This window comes from Oncorhynchus gorbuscha, linkage group LG10 (assembly GCF_021184085.1).
Source record: "Oncorhynchus gorbuscha isolate QuinsamMale2020 ecotype Even-year linkage group LG10, OgorEven_v1.0, whole genome shotgun sequence".
Taxonomy (NCBI): Eukaryota; Metazoa; Chordata; class Actinopteri; order Salmoniformes; family Salmonidae; genus Oncorhynchus; species Oncorhynchus gorbuscha.
Window position 1 is genome coordinate 75,064,598 of NC_060182.1, and position 27,776 is coordinate 75,092,373.

A 27,776-nucleotide genomic window follows, 5' to 3' on the forward strand; every position below is an offset into this window, starting at 1 on the left:
CCCAGTAATTATAAGCCATGTGTGGTGTTGTTTTGATGTATTGATACCTACAGTAGAACTACATACTGTACCTTCAGTAGAGTATCAGTATGTCACTGTGGGCGCACCAGTCTCTCCTTTGTTCATTATGCTGTATCGGCTTGTACAGACGTTTTGCTAATTGCCACCCCAAGTGTTCTGTGATGCGCAGAGAAGAATAAGACACAATGTGTCCAAATAATATTTGAGTGTTTTGCGCCAGGGTAAGGAAAGGGGAAATAACGTGTGTGAGCGCGTGTCTGCAGTTTACATGAACGGATATTGACAAAGATGAAACAAGTTGGTGTGTGCCTCTATTTATTAGTCTCCATAAGCAATTCACTGAATAAAGCAAATACTGTTACAGAACAACATTATTATTTTCAAAGCAATCTTGGCAACAAGTTATAGTAACAACTTCATAATAAAAAGGCAAGGGTTATTTCCATTTCTTGCAGTTTTTTCCACTTTAATTATAAAAGAAACGATTTACTCTTCACCAAGCATTGACATGTAAATAAAATGCCCAGTCCAAATAATGTAATTTTGTCAATAATAAATAATACTATAAAATTTACACAAAAAGGTTGAGAATTCACCATAAGATAAAATATAGAAGGGATAGGGGGATGCGTGGGACAAGTTGCAGTTGTTGGTGCTGTAGGAAGAAGGGTCTTTTAGCAAAATGTTAGTGTTGGGTTTACAAGTCACAAAAAAAGTTGATCAGCTATACATCAACACAACAACGTTGTTTTTTTTGTCTATTTTCTTTTGTACAAAGTAGGGAGTCTTACTAGCGAGCATCATCGTATGCACTGTGGAGTAGTACACAAGCGAGAGTTAAGGCAGCTTTTCTGTTCACGTTTGAAAAGTGACATGAAAAATGTCGTGTTTTTGTTTTGTATTTCTACTCTTTCATAAAGATTTTGAACATGAAGTTGTCATTGCATATCTTAGGCTGTTGACCTAGCCTATTTAATTTCATTACATGGGTGCTGAATGTTCTCTTTTATTCTTAATCTCTCCGCCATAAAATAGGCAGATGACTTTAACCAAATACAATTGGCTTTCCACTTCATTCCTGTAAGCATTAGCAAGACTGATGATGCTGGCACTGGAGGGTTGAATTGCCTTTTCGGTCACAACGATGAAGGTGATATTAAGGTGTGTGTGTGTTGTTGCCGTTGTGTTCGGGTGAGCAGGTCTATGTGTCAGGGCCACTCAAAGGTATGTGGAAGTGTTAGAAGGGGGCTCTGCTAAAAAAATAAAAAATTATCATGGTTGTATTTTCAGGCCCACTGTGTTGGCAGCAAAGGATATCTACCCTGCCACCTAGTGGTAATTCTAAGCATTACATATGTTTATTTTTTAACTGAGATGCACCCAGACAAAGACAGCAATGGTCAGATGATATCAATTCAACACGTGCATGCACAGACCGGAAAACACATTGTTGCAATCAGACAGAAACCCGACCTGTTTCATTGTCTCAGTTTCAACTGTCTCCCACATCTGTCAAGAACCGTAGACACTACACGTTTCCAGTTTCAAGGCTATATTTGTCGAAGTATCTCTGGTTCACATTACATATGGTGGTGAAAGTGAATGAAGAAATGGAAATTAGTCCTCAGAATTTCTGTTTCTTATGTGATCTCTGATTTTGGTTGGAATCATTGAGAATTAGTCTGTACAAAATTGAATTGTTTGAAAATGAATTGCTACTCTTGGAGTGTGCACTATAATTCTAACTACAAAGGCTAGGTGGCCGAGTCTGGAAATATAAGACACATTAAAAATATATATATAAAAAATCATAATAAGCGAGAGACTGAAATTCAAGGCAATGATTACTGTGACACAGAATCTCAGTCTTGGCACGGGACAGGCAATGCCTAAATGCCTGACTATCAACACATGGCAGATTGTGTTGCAGTGCATACTCAGAGTCAACCGACTCTAATATGAACATTGGCAAACACTACTGTCATCAGGAAGGGAGTCAAGAGAGAGGAGTTAGTACAATACATGGATGGAAAGAGAATTAATATCTAAACTTAATTTTAGTTAGTGTATGTGCGTGTGAAAGAGAGAGTACATCATAGAGCGTGGCGAGTTGTTGCTTTTGACACCTCTCTGTGTGTGTGTGTGTGTGTGTGTGTGTGTGTGTGTGTGTGTGTGTGTGTGTGTGTGTGTGTGTGTGTGTGTGTGTGTGTGTGTGTGTGTGTGTGTGTGTGTGTGTGTGTGTGTGTGTGTGTGTGTGTGTGTGTGTGTGTGTGTGTGTGTGTGTGTAAATGCACGCATGTGTATGTGTTTGTGTGTAACTCTCCTATTTCTGTAATAAAACATGCAGCCCATAGCGCTGGAGTGGGTGTGACATGACATTTCCCATTGGTGTTCAGTGGAAGAGAAAAAAGGTTCAGACTCAAAGGGAAATGGAGAGATGGAAAAAGAAGTTGGCAAGAAGGTGGAGGATTTGGCAGGAAAGATTGCACATGAAAATCGAAAAAGCTAATTTGATGTTGAAAGAAGTCTATGGGGGAGAAATCGTTTAATCTTTGCACCAAAAGATTTGAAGACATACTAGGTATACAAGATAATTGAGCAAACAATTCCTCCATGAAGCCATAGCAAACGTAATGACACCAAAACATAGTAAATAAATAGATGGCAAAAATGTTAGTGTCTACCGGCAGCATAAACTCTGATGAAGCAAAATAAACTGACAAAATTTTATAATCCAGACAGATTAACACTGGAAAATGACAAAATGTAGAACAGGATGAAGGACAGGGAAGTGAGATGATTCCCCATATCATAATAAAAGTCCAGGCTGCATCACATCCGGCTGTGATTGGGAGTCCCATAGGACGCACAATTGGCCCAACGTCGTCCAGGTTTTGCCGGGGTAGGCCATCATTGTAAATAAGAATTAGTTCTTAACTGGCTTGCCTAGTTAAATAAAATATTAAATAACTGTTTAAAAAAAATTTGAATGTAAATATGACTATAACAACATGTGTGACTGATTAAAGAATTGTTACATTTTTTTTCAGTAGTTTGGCTTGACAAATAGTTTGGACCATTGTTTCCAGAAAATTATCCAAGAATGACAAGCAAATTTGATTGTAAGAGAGAGTCGGCATCACTTGTCAATGGTAAATCCTAGTGCAGCATTACAACCCTGAACACTAGTGATGAAACAATGCTAATGGGTGTGGTCTCAACTCCTGATTGACGTAATCCCTTAGCGGTGTGATGAGCAGCAGTCCTGTTTTTGCTTCCATGATGGAAGTCACTCCATTACCATAACAGCAGAGATGTGGCTGAAGATACAGTACATCATTATCATCAATAGCATTAGGATGTGAAAAATGTAAATATATAAATTATGATAAGAATTAGAATTACACATCTGATCCGGTCTGACCAGGGGCTTGCAGAGATGCAAAATGGCCTCCACGATGGCAGAGATTGCACATAGTCCACAGTTGCCCACCATCATTTGCTGGTGAGATCGCTACCCTGTTGTCCACAAATCAGTGAGTGAGGATATACATGAAAATCCTTGTCTTTTATGACCATGAAACTCACTGAAGAGGAGCAGATCAATAGTGCCAAGGTCTCCTTTTATTGTGGAGATATCCCCATTGCTTTACAAGAGAACGGCTCTGTGGTGGCAGGGGGCCTTGGTATCTCCAGGGATGGAGAGCGCTACAGTCAGAACACAAGGATTTCACCGCTCCTCTTTTTCCTTCTTATTCCTGAACCAACGAGGATCAAAAAATGTCTCCTTCTGATTGTTACCTTCCATCATGAGATGTCTCTTTTTGGTTACCAGTTAAAAACAAAAGTCATGTTACTGTCAATGGTGGGATGGGGGTTGGAGGTTAGCATTTTGTACTGGTTGTGATCATGCAAATGGAGGTGGGGTGGGGTGACTTTAGCCTGAATTTCTTGCCACAAGAAAACTCCCCCTTTCACTGTGGGACAGACTGGCTAAAAATGCTACCTTAGGACTCTTCCAGTGAACATAAAACTGTTGGTAAATCTATTGGGTTAGCATTGTGGCTTCTCCGGTCGGAGAGCAGAGATCTGACAGAGCATTTGCTTTGGAAGGGAGACGGGCAGTGTGGGTGGTCTGTGTGGTCAAGATTAGGATTACATGGCTGGTTGGCTGGGAGAGAGGTTCGTGGAGTGGAGGAGCGGATAGTTGAAGGCTAGTGTAGTCAACAGCTTCAAAAGTGTCCCTCATTCTGTTGGGGAAATACTGCCACCTTTCTGAGCTGAAATGTGAAACAAGAAAGAGGATCCAGAATTAGACATATTAGATCAGACGAAGGGAATCCCCATTCTACAGGTCTATTTTTCAACCAGACGCATCTCTCGTTCAGATCCAGTTGATTTTACTGCTGCATGCTTGACTAAAATAGCATTAGCTTTTTATCAACCCTGACTTCAGAGTATATCTTCCCTGATGCTGGTACATTTCTGTCAGCACCCCTCTCAGATCAGGTCGAAAGCTACAGCGAGGGCAGTAGTGAGAGGGAAACTTTGCAATACATCTATGCAGACAAAAAAGGTCAGTTTATGCTTGATGAGGAAACTTTTATATATCTTTAAACAATACGATCAAACATCAGTGCAATTATATACATCAACATATGCTGCAAAGCAGCACAAACACTCTCCACATAGTTCAATCAGACATCTTAATGTTATGAAGACCTTTTTGTGTGACATTTGCACAAAAAAAGCTGTCATTTCCACACCACCTGTAGTAGGGACAGGTACAAGGCAGAGATTATGAGAGGGGGACCTCTTTGGATCCTCAGTAGGGGGCTCCATGAGACCAACCTTTTCTGCCTCATTTGTTCTGATTGCGTATTCGCAGGCACCTCCTCTTTAACGGCGGCTCCAGCTCGGGGCTCCCTGCCGCCAGAGGAGCGCTGATGCTATAGGACACAATGGTTGTCTTGTCGCTGGGCTTTGGCCCGGGCTGAATAACACAGCCAGCCTTGGGCAGCAGCAGTGCATAGGCGTGGTCGTCATCATCGTCTAGATCCATAAGGTCGCAGAAAGCTTCTAGCTTGCCTTCATCAGTGCCCCCCTGTGCTGCCTCGTCACTCGGGCCTCTCTTACCTGGTTCCCACTCCGCCACTGTGCAGCTGTTCTCCTTCAGGGCATCCCGCTCCAGCTCGCAGTTGGCCGGTTCACCACCTCCTCCTCTCCGACCAGGGTCAGGCTGAGGTGTGGGTAGCGTGCTCCTGCCGGGACTGTCTGTGGATTGACTGCTGCCGTTTACTATGACATTAAAGGGGGCAGCGAGGTTGCAGGGCTGGGTCTGTGTGGTGCCAGGGTGGTTTGTGAGCTGGGTGAGGTAGGAGTTTTCATTTGGCTGGGGGGATGGTGATGTGGCCTGGCAACAAGATAGAGAGTTTGGCTTCAGAGAGACACTAATGGCCTCCCTGACCTCCTGGCTCATGTCCTCTAGGCTGCTGTCCCCCTTCCCAGATACATCAAGAGAGGATGGTCCAGAGGGTGGGGGGCTGGATGAGTCCCCTTCCGGTTCCACCTTCACCTGGACACTGGGCACCACCCGCTGGGTGACCTGCTGCAGCCGCGACCGCTGGCCCAGAGTCAGGTCGATCACTCCCTCGGAGAGGGAGGCTGCGGGGCCACCAGAGAGCGAGAGTCCCAAGGTGGTGGCACTCTCCGTACTCTCAGTCTTCACGGTCAGGTCCACCACACCAATCCTACTTCTCTCAGAGCCAAAGCGGTCCAGAGTATAGCCAGAAAAGCCCAAGGAGTGCACCCCAGAACGGAAGGGCCCCAACTTCAGTTCCCCTTTGGAGGAACCAGAGTAGAAAGGCTTGGGCTCCGTCAGATCAGTGTTCTCCCCCGAAGCACTCGGAATGGGGTCGTTGTTGCTGCTGGGGTTGTCCTTGGAGGTCTTGGGGTTGAAGGGGAAGGGTATGGGTATAGGGATGGGCACGGGCAGGGGCACGATGACAGGGTAAGGGACCAGCAGGGTTGGTGGGGGCACCAGGGGGGCAAGGGAAGGTATACCGAAGTTCATCATGTGCGGCATATGCATGGGCCCGTTTGGCATCATGTTGGAGGTGAAAGGAAAACCAGGTATGTGTAGGCCTGGATAGGGTGGCATCATCCCTGGAGGGTTCCCTCCAAGGTTGGGGTTGTTGGAGGGGTGGTGGTGGGGTGAGAACTGGGGCCTGTGCATAGGGCTGGATGGTGGAGCCATGGTTCTGGGTGGTGGGGGTGGTGGCCCGATGCCAGGGATCATTGGGTTGGACAGAGGGCTGTTGGGGCCTGGGCGGTGGGGAGGTGGGTGGAGGAACGAAGGGCGCATCTGCTGCATCATCTGATGTTCCATGAAGAAGGGCAGGGGCACGGGCCCCCGGGGCGTCATCACCATGGGGGGGCTGCCCGAGGGGATTCCCATGGGAGGGTGCAGAGAGGGGTGTGGGTGAGGGGGTAAGGTGGGACTCTCGTGGGGTCTGGGTGTGGAGTTTTTGGCGGACGAGAAAGAAGGAGAGCAGATGGTGCCTGTCTCAGAGGGAGAGGCAGCGGTGGAGCTGGAGGGGACTGGCACAGAGGGGTTTGCCCCAGGAGAAGGGGCTTTGCGACGTAAGTCACCCAAAGGTGTGCCCCAGGAATCGGGTGTTAAAAGCTGCAACCCAGTGCTGCTCTCTGACTTGCCCTCCACAGGGCCGTGTCCTGGGTTACACAGGCCCCCTGGCAGAGCCGCCTGAGTCTCTTTGTAGAAGATGTCCATCTTGTACTGGTTCAGGCATTTGGCACTGCAGAACTGCAACCTCCGTTCACCGGCACCAAAGTCCAGGTACTCCTTGGTGTGGCGGATGTGTTTGCACCAGTCACACACCTGTAACACACAAAGAAACACAAGACCAAAGACATCATCAGGTACAATGCACTACAGACACCACACATAAGCAGTTAAAAAGTCAGAAACATTATACACTGAGTGTACAAAACATTAGGAACACCTGCTCTTTCCATGACAGACTGACCAGATGGCTCTAGGTGAAAGCTATGATCCCTTATTGATGTCACTTGTTAAATAAACTTCAATCAGTGTAGATGAAGGGAAGGAGAAAGATTAACGAGGGAATTTTTAAGCCTTGAGACAATTGAGACATGCATTGCGTAATTGTGCCATTCAGATGGTGAATGGGCAAGACAAAAGATTTAAGTGCCTTTAAACAGGGTATGGTAATTTCTCCAGGCGCACCGGTTTGAGTGTGTCAAGAGCTGCAACGCTGCTGGGTTTTCACGCTCAACAGTTTCCTGTGTGTACTGTATCAAGAATGGTCCACCACCCAATTGAAATTCAGCCAAATTCGACACAACTGTGGGACGCATTGGAGTCAACATGGGCCAGCATCCCTGTGGAACACCTTTCGACACCTTGTACAGTCCATCCCCGACTAATTGAGGCTGTTCTGAGGGCAACATGGGCCAGCATCCCTGTGGAACACCTTTCGACACCTTGTAGAGTCCATCCCCGACTAATTGAGGCTGTTCTGAGGGCAACATGGGCCAGCATCCCTGTGGAACACCTTTCGACACCTTGTAGAGTCCATCCCCGACTAATTGAGGCTGTTCTGAGGGCAACATGGGCCAGCATCCCTGTGGAACACCTTTCGACACCTTGTAGAGTCCATCCCCGACTAATTGAGGCTGTTCTGAGGGCAACATGGGCCAGCATCCCTGTGGAACAACTTTCGACACCTTGTAGAGTCCATCCCCGACTAATTGAGGCTGTTGAGAGCAAAAGGGGGTGGAGCTCAATATTAGAAAGGTGTTTGCCCTTTTGCCATGTTGTTACTCTATAACTGGGATGGGCAACAGGTGGCCAGTGGGCTCATGCCCCCTTTTGTAGGTCCACGGACCAATTAGATTAAATTTAAATTAAATACAAAATGGGGGGAGGGCATTGATCATCAGTTATCATATTAAAAATGGCAAACATTTGCCTCCACCCTATGTCAAAATGTGTAGATTTGCTTTTAAAAAAACAATTTAAATCTTCGCCGTCATGAGGGGGGACCAATTAAATGTTTTGCTCGTAAGGTGAGGGGGTATGGATACGCAGAGTTCAGTTTTGGATCGTAATGAAATTACTTGGTCAAATTCTGTTTCGTTACACCAAGTAAATAAAAGTCCATCTGCACTACACCTGTGCATGTTTGTATCCTCGTTAGGAAAACCCATCTGTATCTTTGTGCAAACCCTTCTATATTTTTGTGCAAACCCATCTATATTTTTCTTCCACTGCATAACACTGCATACTCTACCCAAAACCCCCAAAATATGATCGAGTGTGTGTGAGTGAGACAGAGATTTTCATAGCAACTTCATACTGCTATGACCCTTGAGGTGCAAATACTGTCCTACACATGGTAACACCTTGATAAATACAACCTGAGGAAAATCCAGCTTTAAACTGGCTTAAGTGAGTGCAAATCTGGATGGGTGTACGTAAAGCTTTTAAAAGGGCAACACTTTCTCCAGACATGTAATTCCCATTTGCACTTGCCATGGGGTTGTCACCTCTTAAACCTCCTCCATAAAGAGGAACCACTCAGATACACATTTAGCCACTGAGCCGTGTGTGACAGTGGCCACGGGCACAGCACATACCAGCCTCAAGTAAAAGGTTTCCCCCAAGGTATGATCATGAGTGGGGGTACGTGATTGTGGTGGGTGAGATGGACAGACTGAGACAGTGAACAAGCTGCCAGTAGGGGGCACAGAAGAGAGACTGACAGCTGGGCGGAGTTCTACACGTTCAGTTGGCTGCTGAGCACCACCTAGGAAGGTGCTATAATGTGTCGCTATTCACTACGGATGTGCAACTTTGGTATATTTTCATTACATAAAAAAGCCTATTTGATTCATGAATTGACAGCATTAAAATATAATTTGCAGCATTAAAGTGGAATTGACAGCATTAAAATGGAATGGGATCATCCAACCCTACCGCGGGCCATTACACACATTGGGCAGTGCAGGGGAGCAACCTAGCACAACTTTTCAATACTCTGTGGGATGTCAGGATATTTTTTATTGGCTACAAACATTTCCAAAAATGCTCAAAAACACTGAACGTCCAATCATCACGTGGCCGTTCTCATTAGAGTACCTGAAATAATGAACGTGACCCTAGTGAGTGGAAGGCAATGGGTGGGCCAGGGAGATGGGGCACACAACTCACTCTGCCAGCTCAGAGGGACATGGCAGTGACTCACTGGAGATAATTAAGGCATTAATCAGCTGTCAGACCCCTCAACGACGTCCATCCATCACACACACCCTAATCCCCTTTGCTGAATGCTAATACGTTGTGGGATGCTACTGGAAGACGACTATGATCCTACGCATTCAATCTTTCAGAGATTCACGTATATGCCTGCTGCACTTGAGTCACATGTTGATTATAACACGCACACAAGCACGCAGACACACGCACGTCATGACAACTTCAGACTTGGAATGGTCATGAAATCAACATCAGCTTTGGAAACCCCCATCATTTGGCTTTCACAGTAACGTGGCACTCGTGTGTCATCCTCTGCTGAACCCTAACCTGTTTCATTGATTTGTTCTTCATTTGTTACTCTAGTAGTTTAAGACCTACTGACGTACCGACTCAGACCTCTGTTGCTAGGATGCCCTGATTCATTCACTCTCCTCTGTTATCTCTCTTTTCCATGGACAAATCAGTCAATAACAATCTTGTCCATAATGGAATTTTAATGTTAAACAGAGATCTCCTCCATCAGCAGATGTCAGTCAAACGGCCACTGTGGGAGAGGCTGTCATGATGTAGACATGACGATCAGACCATCTCTGCAATGCTCTGTTATAGTGGCCAGCATTACAGGGTTAATGTTTCATGTACTGTGTTGGTACTGTTACAGGTGAGTGATCCATAGTCTCCTTTCAGCGAGCGTTGATATCTGTAGTCTTCTTTTTAAAACTGTCTATTCGATCCCACTGGAACGCAATGAGCCACAGCAAAATGAAAGTCTGAAAAGTGCTCTGAGAGTTGGGTTCAATGATTGTAAGCCCGGATATTTTAAATTATAAGTGTTGAAATTTTCCTGGGCTAAAAAAGAAGACAGATGGAGAGCACTTAACGAGTTTCTGCACCGTGAGTGAAATTTCACTGTGCATTACCCTGATGGAGTTATTTCTCTCTCTCTCTAGTCTCTCCCTCTACCGCACACAGATGTTTGCAGTTGAATATAATTATGGTCATTTATTTCAACCGTGGCCATCGTAATAGCGGTCGCTCCGGCTCCGTTTAACCATTTGCATTGCTGTAGGCATTTACCTACCTACCTACTAAGTACACACGGACATCATGGGGCCATGTATTCCTTGATTATCTTTCAAGGACCTGTTACACGATTTCACAGTCTTGTTTCTAGTGCTCTTGAACTGGAATTTACAATTATTAATAATATGGTACGATTAATTAAAGAGTAATTAATAGATCATTATTATGTTGTAATCACTTTGACATGTCATTGTTTAAAGTACTTGTAATACTGATTTCTCATTTGTCTAATGAATTTAGTTTTGAAAATCCATCCATCTCGCAAACCGTCTGGTTAAACACTAAGCAAACTGATCAGCAAGGGAACAGAGTGAGATACTGTGTGTGATAGTACGCATTGGAGGAACAATATCTGATGGGAGGACAGTATTATCCTGGACAGTATATTATGGGGGAACAATTTTGAGCTAATATTTACATGCGAATCGTATGTCCAATTCAGTTACTGGATTGAAATGTATTGATGTCACCAAGCCCAAAATGGTAATGATCAAATTGGAAGAAAATTCCCTAAAATTTTCTTTGGAGTGAACATAACATCTGAATCTAACACAGTGCAGAATGAAAATGAGAAAATAAAACTATTTGAATGAAAAAAAGTATGTTATTCACATTAAATCAATCATTTAAAAAAAATGTTTGAAAAAAATTAACTTAACAGCACATTCTCTAAAAACAAACATCTCTACATTATTCAACACATCAAACAGTCATGAATATCAAAATATGCGATTACATTTCTACAGTTAGCCATCAAAAACTATCTTGTTGTTAAATGTTTTAGTCCTTACAAGCACATCGCTGTTTGTTTTGAAGACAAGCCTGGGCGTATCCTTAGAATAGCTGTGCTGGGGTAATTTCTCACCATGGCCGTCTTCGTCTCTCGCCTGAGGGGAGAAATAACGGCCTCTTTTTACGAACTGACAAAATAAACAGGTGGACAGAAAAGAAAGGAAAACAACATCAAACGTATGAATGGAAAGACACCGACAAAGGTGAAAAGGTGAGCATGCTTTGGGTTGCGGAATCATAAGCAAGTTCTCATTATCATAAATGAAAGCCATGTGGAAAACTGTGTGTGTGTGTGTGTGTGTGTGTGTGTGTGTGTGTGTGTGTGTGTGTGTGTGTGTGTGTGTGTGTGTGTGTGTGTGTGTGTGTGTGTGTGTGTGTGTGTGTGTGTGTGTGTGTGTGTGTGTGTGTGTGTGTGTGTGTGTGTGTGTGTGTGTGTGTGTGTGTGTGTGTGACTATGGTTAAACGTTCACATTGACAGCTGAAGAGATGTTATATTGGTCTTATCATTATGAACTGTGAAAGAGGGGAATTCTAATCTAATGTAACCAGGGAGGCTGGTTAAAAGGCTACATTAATCAGATTTAAAGACTTCCATGGAGAAACAATTATTTAACAATGTCACAAAAATCAAGGTTAAAGGAAACAGGATAAGGGATTTAAAATCCACCAGCACTATTTCGGCACCGTGTAGATGCACACTGATAATAATGTAAAAGTACCCCCCCCCCCCTCCACACACACACACACACACACACACACACACACACACACACACACACACACACACACACACACACACACACACACACACACACACACACACACACACACACACACACACACACACACACACACACACACACAACACACACAACACACACACACACACACCATTGTGTCATTACCCAGTCTCCATTTTGTGCTGTGACCCTCTGGCCCTGTGCCAATTCATTTACATATAGTGCTAATGAGGTGCTGGCACAGTGGATGAGGCATGAGGGTTACACACACACAAACAGAGAGAGTGAGACAGCTAGGGAGAGAGAGAGAGAGACAGCGAGGGAGGGAGAGAGAGAGACAGCAAGGGAGAGAGAGTGAGAGACAGCAAGGGAGAGAGAGTGAGAGACAGCAAGGGAGAGAGAGTGAGAGACAGCAAGGGAGAGAGAGTGAGAGACAGCAAGGGAGAGAGAGTGAGAGACAGCAAGGGAGAGAGACTGAGAGACAGCAAGGGAGAGAGAAATGACCCAGCATGAAAGTTCAGTCATACAATGGGGACACCATGTCTTTTACTGTGAATCAGGCCCACCACTGTTGTATGAAGAGACTGAGAGCATGAAGGAAAACAGACTACCTGGAGACAAACACAGACACGGGCTAAGAAAGTATCTACCCGCCATGGGTTAAAAACGAGTCCTCCGGAGATCTCAATCCACCTTTTGAAACAACTTCCCATCCAAAAATTATTTTCTAACCATCAGTTACTGTTGCAGGGATTATGGGAGATGTCCCACTCTCCACTTTCAAAAGTTACTCTTCCTCAAATTACTTCTTGGCTATTAGACATTTACTTTACGCAAATATTACCACAGTTGGTTCCTCTGAAATATTCAGTGACATGTCTTTTTGATGGCCACACCATGTCAGCTAAATACAGCCACAGTCCGGCTAAATGGTCTGGTGTAAACATGGCATCACAGTTCCACGCCACTGGTATGTGTGCTCACTGGTGACTCCAATGCCCAGAAGGAGTGGTACAACAGCTGTCACTGTGAAAAGCTCCATCTGGGCATCTGTGCCTGCCCAGGTGTGTGTGTGTGTGTGTGTGCGTTTCACCTGCCAAGAGGTGTTTTACAAAAGATACTGACGGGTATACCCTCACAATTGTACACACACATACCCACAACAAGAAACAGACATTCACGGAGATGTCCCGTTGCACAAATCCTCACACACATCTAACACAAATGGAACATTTTTCACCCACCTGGGACAACACACATCTTTGGGCCAGCCCCCTCCTTCTGTCCTCTCATTAGATTACCCAGCTAACAGGAAATGTTCCTTGAACATTCTCTTCTTGTTCCCATTTGGTTGTGGGATAACAAGCTTGTTTACGATAGTCAAGTAACTTTATGTACTGTAATGCCATTCTAAAAGGGGTCTTCATATCATAGTAGAATGTTCCTCGGAAGTCAGTGTTTATGAAGCTGATTGTTCCGTCCAAGCCGCGATTTGTAAAGATCATCCACCTTTACTCTAGCTGGGCTAGTTAGACTTTCAGAAGGAGAAAGAGCATGACATGACCATCTCAGTGTAATGCAAGTTCAACCTCCAGTTTCTTTCTAGAAAAACTCCTCTCAAAGTTACCCTTTCCCTTTATTTGTATTAAATCACTGTCAGCTATGAAATAACCCCCTCCCTCACTAGGTTCTCCTGCTGCGACAAGGGGGCCTAGACTGAGTCACAATGCTGACAGTTTACACACACACCTCTATTATCCAGTGTGTCTTCTTTGACACTGGATCCAGAAGCTAAAATAAATTGCAGAGTGTGTCAGAGCAGTGCAGGCAACCGCTAGCCGGTGTGCAAAGATTTGTGTCTGTTTGAAGTGATGTGACAATACTGTGGTGACGTAAAGAAGCACTCTGCCCCCTCTTGCCTGGAGGGACCTCAGAGAGAAAGACACAAAGTCTCTTGAGGTGTATGGAAAGATTCCTGAGCCATGAAAAAAAGAGGCGTATTGCAGCGGAAATGAGATGTAAATTACAAGCTAGGGTCTCTTCACTTGGACTTTAACCTCCCTCTCTAGTGCTTTTACATGATGTGAGAGAGAGAGAGAGTGTGTGTGTGTGTGTGTGTGTGTGTGTGTGTGTGTGTGTGTGTGTGTGTGTGTGTGTGTGTGTGTGTGTGTGTGTGTGTGTGTGTGTGTGTGTGTGTGTGTGTGTGTGTGTGTGTGTGTGTGTGTGTGTGTAAAACATTTTTCACAACATCAGTTTTATTATTCTGTATTCTTGAATGTCTATGTGAAATAAACCAGAATAGTCATTAGCTGAGCTCAAAACTGGATCAAAACTCTTCTACCCCAAGCCACCCTATCATATGTCTAAATGTTCGTATTATTCCTGGTGCACTGGATGGATGGTGTTGTGCAGTGGCAATGGTAGAAACTGAATCCTCCCCACCCGCTCGCCATAAGAGGAGATTGGGTTACGCGGACGAGGCAGCTGTAGATATTTAGCGAAACTCAATGCGTCTCCACTGCCCACCCCTTTGCCATCCTACTGTCCTAGCTCCCCTTTCAGACACACACAGACACAAGACACTTTGCCATCCTACTGTCCTAGCTCCCCTTTCAGACACACACAGACACAAGACACTTTGCCATCCTACTGTCCTAGCTCCCCTTTCAGACACACACAGACACAAGACACTTTGCCATCCTACTGTCCTAGCTCCCCTTTCAGACACACACAGACACAAGACACTTTGCCATCCTACTGTCCTAGCTCCCCTTTCAGACACACACAGACACAAGACACTTTTCCATCCTACTGTCCTAGCTCCCCTTTCAGACACACACAGACACAAGACACTTTGCCATCCTACTGTCCTAGCTCCCCTTTCAGACACACACAGACACAAGACACTTTGCCATCCTACTGTCCTAGCTCCCCTTTCAGACACACACAGACACAAGACACTTTGCCATCCTACTGTCCTAGCTCCCCTTTCAGACACACACAGACACAAGACACTTTTCCATCCTACTGTCCTAGCTCCCCTTTCAGACACACACAGACACAAGACACATTTTCAGCCATGCACTTTGTTGTTGTTGGAAAAACTGGAGGGTTTGTTGTTGTGGCCAACCTTGTGGGTGCATGAAAAAGGAAACATGTGGATATCACTTACACAAATGGCCTGCATGAATGTGAGAGTGTGAGTGTAATATAGAATCTGCACCTCCTCAGCAGACAAGGACTTTCTGTGCTCTAGCCATGTCTGTTTTCCTAATGTGGGAATTCTTGTCCCTGGATAACACTTGACTTTGTTCCTTACTCACTGAAATACAATATATCTTCTGTTGTGCTTTTGTTTATATATACATACATAAAGTAGTGAGTAAGGAACTTAGATTTTAGAGTGAACTATCACTTTAAGACACTTTTAGCAATGCTTAGCAAACGTGTGAAGAAGCACAGCAGGCACAAGGCAACTCATGCTGTGAAAATAGATAGTTTGAACAGGAAAAAAATGGGTTCACGTATCTTGAAAACATTATCATACATATGTGTACTTCCATTTCAACAGCTAGTAGCATACAGAGCTATGCTAAGTGATTATGTTTGGGTGAAAAATGTCCTTTAGACAAACAAGGGAAAAGAATAAAGACATATCATACTTACCCTGTAATTCCTTAAATATCCAAGCTTAGGTATAAGAAAGAAAGCAGAATGTTTAACTTCAGGAATCAGGACAAACACTATTTAACTTAATGACTGTCTGTCTTTGGAGAGACAATATATACTGATCATTGGAACCAATGCATGTTTGAAGGTAAACTGATCTGCATAAGCCATGAGGGTTTAAATGACTGAAACTGTGTTTCTGGATATCCAATGATGAAACCACAGGCCAAGGCTGGATATTGGTTTCATGTTAATCTACTACAATGGCTACTCAGAAGCGAAAGGTCAAAAACTCAGGAGTGAAATATCCAAAGAACTTGTGGGCACCTTACCCAGCCAACTACTGTACAAAGCTGAAAGTTGGTCACTACAATTCCTAAGGTTTGACAAGTGTCTTAATCTGAGATATCAGGAAGAGTGGATGTAGGGAGGAAGTGATGTATGTCAGTACACATGTATTTATCACATGGTCTTGTGTGCACTTTCATAATTGGTTAAGTAATAAGGCAGGAGTGTTGAGAAGGAGCTTACCTTGTTTCTCTTGAAGTAGGCTCTGCGGCAGGCGGCAAAGCACTTCTCACTGCAGAAGCTCTTTAGCTCAGTGCCCATGTTGAGGGAGTAGCGTTTGACGCCAACCTTCTGACACCATGCGCACATGATCTGGACGTTAGACACATCCTCGTCTGGGGGACCACAAACACATGATCTGGACGTTAGACACATCCTCGTCTGGGGGACCACAAACACATGACCTGGACGTTAGACACATCCTCGTCTGGGGGACCACAAACACATGATCTGGACGTTAGACACATCCTCGTCTGGGGGACCACAAACACATGATCTGGACGTTAGACACATCCTCGTCTGGGGGACCACAAACACATGACCTGGACGTTAGACACATCCTCGTCTGGGGGACCACAAACACATGATCTGGACGTTAGACACATCCTCGTCTGGGGGACCACAAACACATGATCTGGACGTTAGACACATCCTCGTCTGGGGGACCACAAACACATGACCTGGACGTTAGACACATCCTCGTCTGGGGGACCACAAACACATGATCTGGACGTTAGACACATCCTTGTCTGGGGGACCACAAACACATGACCTGGACGTTAGACACATCCTCGTCTGGGGGACCACAAAGACATGATCTGGACGTTAGACACATCCTCGTCTGGGGGACCACAAACACATGATCTGGACGTTAGACACATCCTCGTCTGGGGGACCACAAACACATGACCTGGACGTTAGACACATCCTCGTCTGGGGGACCACAAACACATGATCTGGACGTTAGACACATCCTCATCTGGGGGACCACAAACACATGATCTGGACGTTAGACACATCCTCGTCTGGGGGACCACAAACACATGACCTGGACGTTAGACTCATCCTCGTCTGGGGGACCACAAACACATGATCTGGATGTTAGACACATCCTCGTCTGGGGGACCACAAACACATGATCTGGACGTTAGACACATCCTCGTCTGGGGGACCACAAACACATGACCTGGACGTTAGACACATCCTCGTCTGGGGGACCACAAACACATGACCTGGACGTTAGACACATCCTCGTCTGGGGGACCACAAACACATGATCTGGAACACCCCAGACAAATTTGCTGGAACTGGGACAAAGCATAATGATAGTCCAACCGTTGGCCCCCACCCCATAAACCCCCCCTTCCCCAACCCCCCCAACAAATCTGACAGCCACCTGTCAAATCTCATCATGTGAATGATCCCACCAACAATGCATCCTGACCGTATTCCCCTTCCAGGCAAAATAGGACAGTGCTTCCTACCCCAAGGGTTTTTTGCTGCAGTCATGAAGGCAGTACGAGACATTCTAACCAGACAGAGATACCCGAAAGCATGTCTGTGGACAGAAATTGGTTGCAGATTTTACAAAAATGTTTTAGCTGAAGTTTACCTAATTAAATTGCAGAGGGCTTCATTGAAAATTCATTAGAAAATAGAAACTAAACACTATTCAGCCCTCCATGACATCAAATGGGTCTGTCATCTTAAACAACGGCTGCTGGGTAATTGCCATTGGTTTTTAGCCGCTTACTGTAGTACTATGTGGAGAGAGTTCTTCCTGTGAGACTTCCAATAACTTACAATTATCACATTATGACTATGTGTGTACAAAGGTGAAAAACAATGTGGCCATTAGTGTTTCACCTTCGCTCACCCTTTTATCACACTGTGTTGGGTGCTGGAAAGGCTTTTTCCCTCTTGCTAAGCTTAATGGATCTATAGTGCAAATCCTTTTCAAAGTAAAGACTAATTATCAATTAAGGGGAATAGCTCCCAGGAGGCCCAAAGTTAGCACCATGGCCACAGCATGCATATTATATACTCCTGCTGCATGGTTCATCTTTTCCAGTGAAAAAGATAGATTTTTTCCTTTCAAGCAAATATCATTTTAGAAAAGTTAAAAAGTCCAACCGCAACCTTGCAGTATTGAAATAAAATGTATGGCAACAACACACAAGTTGAAGTATCTCATTATTTCATACAAAAAGGTCACTTGAGGTGGTTTGTTTTGCATTCAGATTTTCTGGCCTTTTTCTCATCTCTTGTTATGCGTTCTCTCAAACAGCTCACGTCTGCTGGGAGAGAGCCTGGTACTGTAATTATGCAGCGCCCATATTAAATACCTCCATCATCCAGTGTACCTGCACCTCAAAGGCCCCTCTGTTGCTCTAGCAGGGCATATGAATAATTCAAAAGGGGTACAGGTCGGGTGTTGAGCTGTTAAAAAGGGACTATACCATCTGTTTTTCCCGCTGTGCATTGCGAGGTTGTGCGAAGCTGTGGGTACTCCTCTAGAGTGATGCCAAGTCACTCTCCTCTCCCTATGCAGGCTGATGAGCCTCTGGAGTCTCACGGCACACTTGTGGTTCAATGAAGCCCTCTGTCTGGCCAGCAGGCCATGTACATTTCCACTGAGAGTTGACTGGGTGATACTGACACTTAAACAGCTGGAGGAGGGGAAGCAGGTTTGTGTGTGCAAGTCTTTATGGAACGTGGGCCCTCATCAGGTGATTGTAAAACTGACCAAGGATTTGAGCACTGAAATGGAAGTGATTTGTTACATTTGTATAACACCGGTTTGTATATTTTGTACCAGATTGTTGGTTACATTCAATTGGTCCTTAAAGTGCAAGCTTAAACAAATGTCTTATTGTTAGGTGTGTGTGTGTGTGTGTGTGTGTGTGTGTGTGTGTGTGTGTGTGTGTGTGTGTGTGTGTGTGTGTGTGTGTGTGTGTGTGTGTGTGTGTGTGTGTGTGTGTGTGTGTGTGTGTGTGTGTGTGTGTGTGTGTGTGTGTGTGTGATAGAGGTGTTTTACCTGCTGGTGGCTTGATCATGGAGGGTGGGATCAGTGGGACTATGATCGGCATGCTCCCATGCTCCCTGGTGCTGGGTGTGGAGGTGGATGGGGTGGTGGAGGACTCTGTCACTCCATTCCTTGATGTTGATGTAGAGTGGGAGCTATTGACTTGGTTTGGGGAGACATCGCTGTTCTCCCCCGATCCTCCTGGGATTTTTGGCAAAGATTTTTCTGAGGGAGACAAAAGTCAGTGCGTTGGTCTTTCTTGACTTATTGTATGTAAAGCAATATAAATTGACATCCTTGTTCACTCCAGCAGTACAGCTCTGAATAGTTTGTTTCAAACTGTAAACATTGTTTTGGTGTGTACATGAATCCAAACAAATATGCTTTTAACGCAAGATGGGTATCCTTTTTGTTACCCTGGAAACCAGGTTAGCAGCTTTGATTGGATAAGGCCCTATGTTTGTTCAATTACTGACGTGAATCTCTCAAATTTTATCCAGCATTACAATCAGGAGTCACCACGTAGAGATTCCAGAAACACCTGTCTAATCATCAATAGAAAAGCAAAGCGCAGTTTCCTGCTGAAAACAACTACACCATAATGACTGGATGAAACATCTAGAACATGTTTTAATCTGGATAGCCTGACTGAATTGCCTCATCAATCCTGGTGAACTACTGCCAACCCACTGGAACAAACTGGTTGAATCTGTCACGCCCTGGCCATAGAGAGGCTTTTATTCTCTATTTTGGGTAGGCCAGGGTGTGACTAGGGTGGGCATTCTAGTTTCTTTATTTCTATGTTTTCTGTTTCTATGTTTTGGCCAGGTATGGTTCCCAATCAGGGACAGCTGTCTATCGTTGTTTCTGATTTGGAATCATACTTAGGCAGCCTTTTTGCCTTTGTATTTTGTGGGTAGTTATCTTTGTTAGTGGCACTATAGCCCTAGTAAGCTTCACGGTCGTTTCTTTGTTTCTTGTTTTGTTGGTGACATTTACATAATAAAGGAAAATGTACGCTCACCACGCTGCACCTTGGTCCGGTCATTTCCACCATGACGCCCGTGACAGAATCAATGTTTCCATGTAATTTCAACAACAAAATAATGTATGTGATTACATTGAATCAACGTGGAAAGCTTGGATTTGCAAAAAGTAATCTGCGTAAGGGAATTTCTGATTTTTTTCACCCAACTTTCACCTAAATCCAATGACATTTCACGATGGATTCACGTTATTTGACAACTCAACCAAATGTAAATCAAAATTAGACCTTGAAATGATATCTTTGCCCAGTGGGAAGTTGCAGCAGTATCTTCCTCAGCCTTTTCATCACAACATCATTTGTATTACCACTTGTGAAACTTACTTTTTTTTAGCCTCTTCAAAGAATCAACAACTGCAATATCCAGATAATAACATATTTATCTCCATGGTTATGCTCACCTTTCAGGACAGAGATGTGTTGTACCTCTCCATCTGGGTAGTTCCGTATGTCGATGTTGTCCTGGTCTCTCAGGTCTACCTTGTCATAGCCGTACCAGCCCAGCAGCTCGTTCATAGTGTTCTCTGCAAAACTCTGCAAGACAATAGACACCATACTGGCCATTAGGATTTAACAAGCATGAACCCTGTTTCACTATTACGTCACAGTGCTATGAGGGGGGCAATAAGGGATAAAAGGGTTTGGTAGCATATGATAATATGAAGATGCCCCCCCCCCAAAACACACAAAGGAAATGCAGTATTATATGTTTGCTATATGAAACCAAGCTGCATGTTTTTTTTTTAAATGGGTCTGCCCAATTTCCTGAACCACAATGCAATAATGTGTAATATGTTCACAGCAGCAAAATATTCACTAGTGGCAGAACCCTTACCAGAGATATGTGCAAACGTATCAGGACAACTTGACAGTTGACTTATCCCAGACTGGTTTGATCAAGGCCTCAGTGAATTATGTTTTTACCAGCACATAATCTAAGTTTTCTTTCAGAGCTTCTTACAGTTCATTTCCAAAAGCAATCCACATGAGTTGCATGTAACTTTCCACAAATAGTCTATACTGATCACATTACAAAAATTCCACATTGTCTTATGCAGAATTCCCAACCCATCAAACCAGGAGAACTACCACAGATGTATTTTTACTGCACTTCCACTGCAAATCTACACAAGCAGTAACATCCAACCAACCCCACCTCACCTCCTTACATGTAAGGTGCACAATAATGTTCTTCTATTGAGACAAAACTATCAGCCTATCATTCATTAAACCTGAAAATCTCAGTAGCAGCAGAATCGTATGTAAGAGAGTTTGGTCATCTTTGGAGGTGCTACTGTATGTTCATGTTGTAATTCTAACAGTTCAATTAGCTATCTGTGTTTCAAATTCACAAGATTATATGCTATTAGTGAATGTTAGGCTGTAAAGGAAACATTAACATGGCTGCCATAGAATGATGTGATGTTATGTAAATGGAATAAATACAGATGTTTGGCTGAAATCTCTCTATATATGGCTCAGAGTAGCACTATTGTCTCGCACGGACAAAGGGGCTCACCATGGAGTAGGGTGGGTTGCCATGGAGATCACCCGCCATGCCTGCCCATGGGCGGGCCCGCTCAGCCCGAACCTGATGGGACATTAGTCATTTCATTACATTCTGGCATTGAACTGTCAATCAAATAATACTCAATCAAGCATTTAATTGTCAATTACGGGTTGCCCTGTCAATACCATTGTATCGGGGAAGTAATTTCATTACATGAAAGCATAATCAACGTTAGTTATAACATCAGCTCTGAATCAAGAACTGCAGACATGGAATCAGAAGGCATGAGATACAAGTACAATTCAGAAACAGGAAAAAGGCAATCTTTAAGAAACACAAACACTAATATACTTATATCTTAAACCAAGACCAGACTGAAACAATACTAGGCTACCTGCTACACTGCCGTTCATGTACTGTATACCTAATTTATACAAACTTTATAGTCACAACTAGTGTCTAGGGTGGATTCTGCCGCACTGCTGAATTCAACAACAGTTGGGGTTTTGACATGTTACAGAAGAACATTGACTCAATCAGTAAGTGCTTGCTTGACTCAGATGTGACTGCATCCCATTACTCAAACAAAATGAAAAGGTGTGAAGCCAGCAACAGTCATCTGTCTCTATCTTCAAGAACGTTTGCCCTCGGCTTTGCTCCTTGTTCCCTCTGTCACCCTGCCACTTCCAGAAAGAGGGAGTGGTAAAAGAGAGTGGAACCCAATCTGTATGGCAGGTCATGAAAGCAGCACACAGGCTTGACTCAGGGTGAGGTGGGAGGCAGCGCTATGGTGCAGTCTTGGAGCAGAGTGTCAACTGTCCACTGCAGATGTGCAAACTCTCTGGACTGGACTAAATCTCCTCTATGGTTATCCAATTTATAATTTATCAGGGTGTGTAGGATTTTGTTTCTTCTGCTCAAGACTAATACACCCGATTCAACGAATCATCAACAGAGATCAAAAGTTACCAATGTATGAGAAAACTCAATTTATACAAAATACCACCATTCAAACCTAATATCAGCTCTGAAAAACACCCACTTGCTGCCACTGTTCAACCCTGGAACAGTCTAAACTTTAGCAGTTTAGAATAATCATATTATTTTGATAGATTAAATCAAAAGCAGTAGTTCCCTTATTTCCTTCAGTTAGCAAGAGGTGCTGCTGGTAAGGGTGAACAGGGGGAATCCGATACCTTGTGTGCAGAAACCAGAGTAGGTCACAGTACACCATGATAAAATTCCCTAATCCGCATGCCAAGTTTCCTTGAGTGGGCCCTCCTTCAGACTCTCCTGGCCCACACTTTTCCATTCCCTTGTTCATGCTCTCCTCTCTCTCCCACTGCTCCGCTTCCATTTCCTCTACCTTCCTTGACATCTGATCCTGTGCAGACGCTCAGGTTTCAGTTTTTACAGCTTAGGCAGCCTATTGCTGTATACATTCCTTTCTCCCCTGCTCTTAACCTCCACTATCCCCTATCCCACCAAGTACAGCCCCCCTCTCCTCCATTACTTACTGTGGCTTATTTTACCATGGTGCACATTAAAGCGGCACAAGATGAAGGAAACATTGTCAGACTGTTTGGTTTTTCTGAGGTATGATCTCTCACAAGGGCACATTGTGTGGTGGGTTTGTTTGACTGCTTTTTCGAACAGACAAGGGAGAAAATAAATCAAGAAAAGTATCAAACGGTTTAAAGTAGCGAACAGGCCTTCAGTCTCTGGTTTAGGGAGAGTGTTATACTGTAGCATGTTTGGCAGAGAATGTTGAAGAGAGTGAGTTTTGAGATAAATACTGTATCTTAATCTGAACATTAAACTAGGGCTACCTTGTCATCTGTATCCGCTAGTCTTATTGGTCTTTGTTCAAGCGGAAACAATTTTGTCACACTGACATAAATGGGATACCTACATAATAAATCAGTGTTCATCAAATCCATGAACACATTCAGGGCCAGATTTGATTTAGTTCCAGGTGCAAAGTTTGAACCTTGTTTTTCTCGGGGGAAATGACTGCATCTCAGACAAATAAAGTCAATTGTAATTGTGTGACCATATGAGTCTTGTTTTAGAACAGTTTGTTGACACGACGGCACATTCTATGGGCACAAACTGTTTAGGAACACTACTAGTCTCTAATACCATTACCACCTCCTTCATAATCACTTGTCTGGATAGGCTGACATAGAACTTGAACTCACAGAAGTAATTGAAAGATATACATTGTGTTTAATGTAGAAGAAAGCACCTGTATGCCTGGATGTATACAGTTGAAGTCGGAAGTTTACATACACTTAGGTTGGAGTCATTACATTTCTTGTTAACAGTTTTGGCAAGTCGGTTAGGACATCTACTTTGTGCATACCACAAGTAATTTTTCCAACAGTTGTTTACAGACAGATTATTTCACTTATAATGCACTATATCACAACTCCAGTGGGTCAGAAGTTTACATACACTAAGTTGACAGTGCCTTTAAACAACTTGGAAGATTCCAGAAAATCATGGCTTTAGAAGCTTCTGATAGGCTAATTGACATCATTTGAGTCAATTGGAGGTGTACCCGTGGATGTATATCAAGGCCTACCTTCAAACTCAGTGCCTCTTTGCTTGACATCATAGGAAAATCTAAAGAAATCAGCCAAGACCTCAGAAGAAAATTGTAGACCTCCACAAGTCTCGTTCATCCTCGGGAGAAATTTCCAAACGCCTCAAGGTACCACATTCATCTGTACAAACAATAGTACGCAAGTATAAACACCACGGAACCACACAGCCGTCATACCGCTCAGGAAGGAGACGCGTTCTGTCTCCTAGAGATGAACGTACTTTGGTGCGAAAAGGGCAAATCAATCCCAGAACAAGAGCAAAGGACCTTGTGAAGATGCTGGAGGAAACAGGTACAAAAGTATCTGTATCCACAGTAAAACGAGTCCTATATCGACATAACCTGAAAGGCCACTCAGCAAGGAAGAAGCCACCGCTCCAAAACTGCCAGAAAAAAGCCAGACTACGGTTTTTACATGGAGACAAAGATTGTACATTTTGGAGAAATGTCCTCTGGTCTGATGAAAAAAATCCAAATGTTTGGCTGAAATGACCATCCTTATGTTTGGAGGAAAAAGGGGGAGACTTGCAAGCCAAAGAACACCATCCCAACCGTGAAGCACGGGGGTGGCAGCATCATGTTGTGGGGGTGCTTTGCTGCACTTCACAAAATAGATAGCATCATGAGGATTTATGTGGATATATTGAAGCAACATCTCAAGACATCAGTCAGGAAGTTAAAGCTTGGTCGCAAATGGGTCTTTCAATTGGACAATGACTCCAAGCATACTTCCAAAGTTGTGGCAAAATAGCTTAAGGACAACAAAGTCAAGGTATTGGAGTGGCCATCACAAAGCCCTGACCTCACACCTATAGAAAATGTGTGGGCAGAACTGAAAAAGCATGTGCGAGCAAGGAAGCCTAAAAACCTGACTCAGTTACACCATCTCTGTCAGGAGGAATAGTCCAAAATTCACCCAACTTATTGTGGGAAGCTTGTGGAAGGCTACCTGAAATGTTTGATCCAAGTTATACAATTTAAAGGCAATGCTACCAAATACTAATTGAGTGCATGTAAACTTCTGACCCACCTGGAATGTGATGAAAGAAAAAAGCTGAAATAAATCTCTACTATTATTTCACATTCATAAAAATTGGGTGATCCTAACTGACCAAAGACAGGGAATTTTTACTAGGAGTAAAAGTCAGGAACTGTGAAAAACTGAGTTTAAATATATTTGGCTAAGGTGCATGTAAACATCCGACTTCAACTGTAGCAGCACCTCTGACTTTTGCTGTTGTCTGGCTGCCAACATATCTAAATTGGAGCTGTGTTCTTCAATGTTGAAGATGAATCATATTGGTTGTACAGGAGACATCCAGGATGCTCTACATATGGTGATAATTATAGGTGTGTAACCTTCCACATTTTACACTAAGCTCATTAACAAGGAGATGGAGCAGAAGATTTGGCAGCTTCAGAGAATGAAAATAACGATTGAGTCATTTTCCAAACAGTGCAGAAAACTTTTGTCTGTCTGTCTGACACATAATTTGATTGATGGAGACAACGAAACAACATTACATACACAGGATACCATTATGTGCTAGTCAAAATAATTCCCAATTCAAATGCTTTGTGTCTGTAGTATAGCCTGTGTTCTTTCAATTTTAGATAACTGCTGTTTATCTTTATTTTGCACATGCAACTGCCTACAGATATGCCACTCATTTTTAACAAATGCAAATAAACCAATAAATAAATGGCATGCATTAGGGCTGAATGTAGCACAATGTGACCAATGTCCCGATGGGGCTATATCTGTCCCCTTCATGGGTCCCAATGCAACGATTAATAAAATGTTAAAATGCTAATATTTAGCATTCCTCAAGAGAAAAAAAGGGTTTATTTGAAACCCAAGGCCAGTACACACACCTCTTGGACGAGAATAGACATGATGCACACGGTGTTAGGCTTTCCTGAATATATTTGTTCATAATTCCTCTGAATTAATACTTCAAAATAAAAACCAAGCTCTAATAACAGGACCATATATGACTTTGCTCTGGTAGTTATTCTGTATCGGGAATTATTTTTCTCAACCCATGCATATAATGTGTACAAACAGTGAACACATGATGAAACCCCGAGACAAAGCAGCGATATCGTTAGGTTCCCTGCATGCCGTACCCTCTTTTCTCCGCAATTTATTCCAACACAGCTGGAAAATATATTTCTCTCTGCAAAATATTTATATTAATACATGACATGCATGGTTGTACCATCGGGTACGCCGTTACGCTTATACAGAACAGTACAACGCACGATAAACAATGGGCTCTTATCCGGCACCTGTAGACACATCTGGAGTACACGTTTCGGGTCGTCCACAGCAGGACAATACACATCGTTTGGTTTACGTTAAGAATTTGAATTAAGTTGATTTCCTTTCATATATCTAAACAGCCTCCCCATGGGATTTTATTTTAATTGCGTCGCCTACGGTCAGTGTTGTTTCAGCGGGAGCAGAGGTAGTAATAGTAGTAGTGGCACTGTTGACGCCTTGACTGATGCACTGGATTTTCCATTTAGCTTACTCCAATGGATTAATCTAAAGAAAACTCCACAAATTACAATAAATGGGGTCCTAATTATCGATAATATGTTTCCCCATTCATTGACAAAAAGTACATGTAGCCTACTGGTATGTGGAACAACAAAGACGGTGTAGCCTATAGGCTATAATGTATAACGCATGGCAAGAAAATCGACCCTATCGATTTGTATTCAAAATGCGGTGGACATGGGACTAGGTCATGAGTGGGTTTAAGTCATTGCCAAAAATGAATATGACAATTGAACTTGTTGGCTATTCATCCAACAAATTGCAGTTCAATTAATCAAAATGTTTAAAGAGGATGCGCGCTTTACGCATCCACAGAAAATCACGCGCTTTAATGAGCGTTCTGTTTCCATGCGTAATCCTAGGCAAGTGGTCAAATATCGATCACTTACCTTCATTTCTTCGTTGATTTCCCTTTTCACGGGGTGAGCCGGTTTTCTGCTTCTTTTATTTTCGGGGGGTCTGCCCTCTTTTTCCATCTCTGCCATTGTTTACAATAGCTCTGTCAATATTTGCGGTGGTGGATGGCTGGGATAAGGCGGGGCTGATTTAAAGTTGCCTAACCGCGAATGTCAAGCTTGGGAACAGCCCGGGTGATGTTGATGATGCTGTTGAGGGCTCGCGATGCCCGGTAAAGTCAGCCATCTTCTGCCCCTATTTTTCCACGGTCTGTGTGCAAATTGGTGTGTGACTGCCTCTGAGTCAAATGAGAGGTTGAGTGAAAAAAAATATCTAGACAGGGGGAGGAGCGTCCACTGTACATAATATGACGTTGCTGATCAGAGGCTGGCTATTGCCATGTTCACGTGCTAGTCGGAATTAGAAAACTCGGAAATGTCCGACTTGCTAATAGGTTGTAGTTTAACCTGGTCTCAGAGCATTTCGTATTATTCTGTATGTAAATTCGAGGCAATCCATTTAGTATAATATGTTACCGTTCGTATGGTAGCCTATGTATTCATTTGTGGATGACCATCATTAATTTCGTGTAATATGTTACTAATTACAATTCACATGATATGCCTTGAATTTGCTAAATGTGCAATATGTTATCAATTTGCTAAACTTATGGTA

The 27,776-nt window shown here is 43.5% G+C and overlaps 1 protein-coding gene across 4 annotated transcripts; it reads right to left on the minus strand.

Annotated features, from left to right (window-relative positions):
- Positions 1 to 325: 325 nt before the first annotated feature.
- LOC124046574 (sine oculis-binding protein homolog A-like) lies at positions 326 to 27,404 on the minus strand. 4 transcript variants are annotated; one of them, XM_046367103.1, is made up of 9 exons: positions 27,095 to 27,404; positions 21,541 to 21,612; positions 20,423 to 20,555; positions 18,989 to 19,201; positions 16,135 to 16,286; positions 15,601 to 15,624; positions 11,194 to 11,289; positions 5,158 to 6,919; positions 326 to 4,301 (listed from the first exon to the last, which is right to left on the minus strand). In XM_046367103.1, exons 1-9 carry the CDS (start codon positions 27,188 to 27,190, stop codon positions 4,267 to 4,269), a joined length of 2,583 nt encoding a protein of 860 aa, XP_046223059.1. In that variant the 5' UTR covers positions 27,191 to 27,404; the 3' UTR covers positions 326 to 4,266. The 4 variants fall into 4 exon arrangements, with proteins under 4 accessions (XP_046223059.1, XP_046223057.1, XP_046223056.1 ...); XM_046367101.1 differs by having other exon boundaries at positions 4,873 to 6,919; XM_046367100.1 differs by having other exon boundaries at positions 326 to 6,919.
- Positions 27,405 to 27,776: the final 372 nt, after the last annotated feature.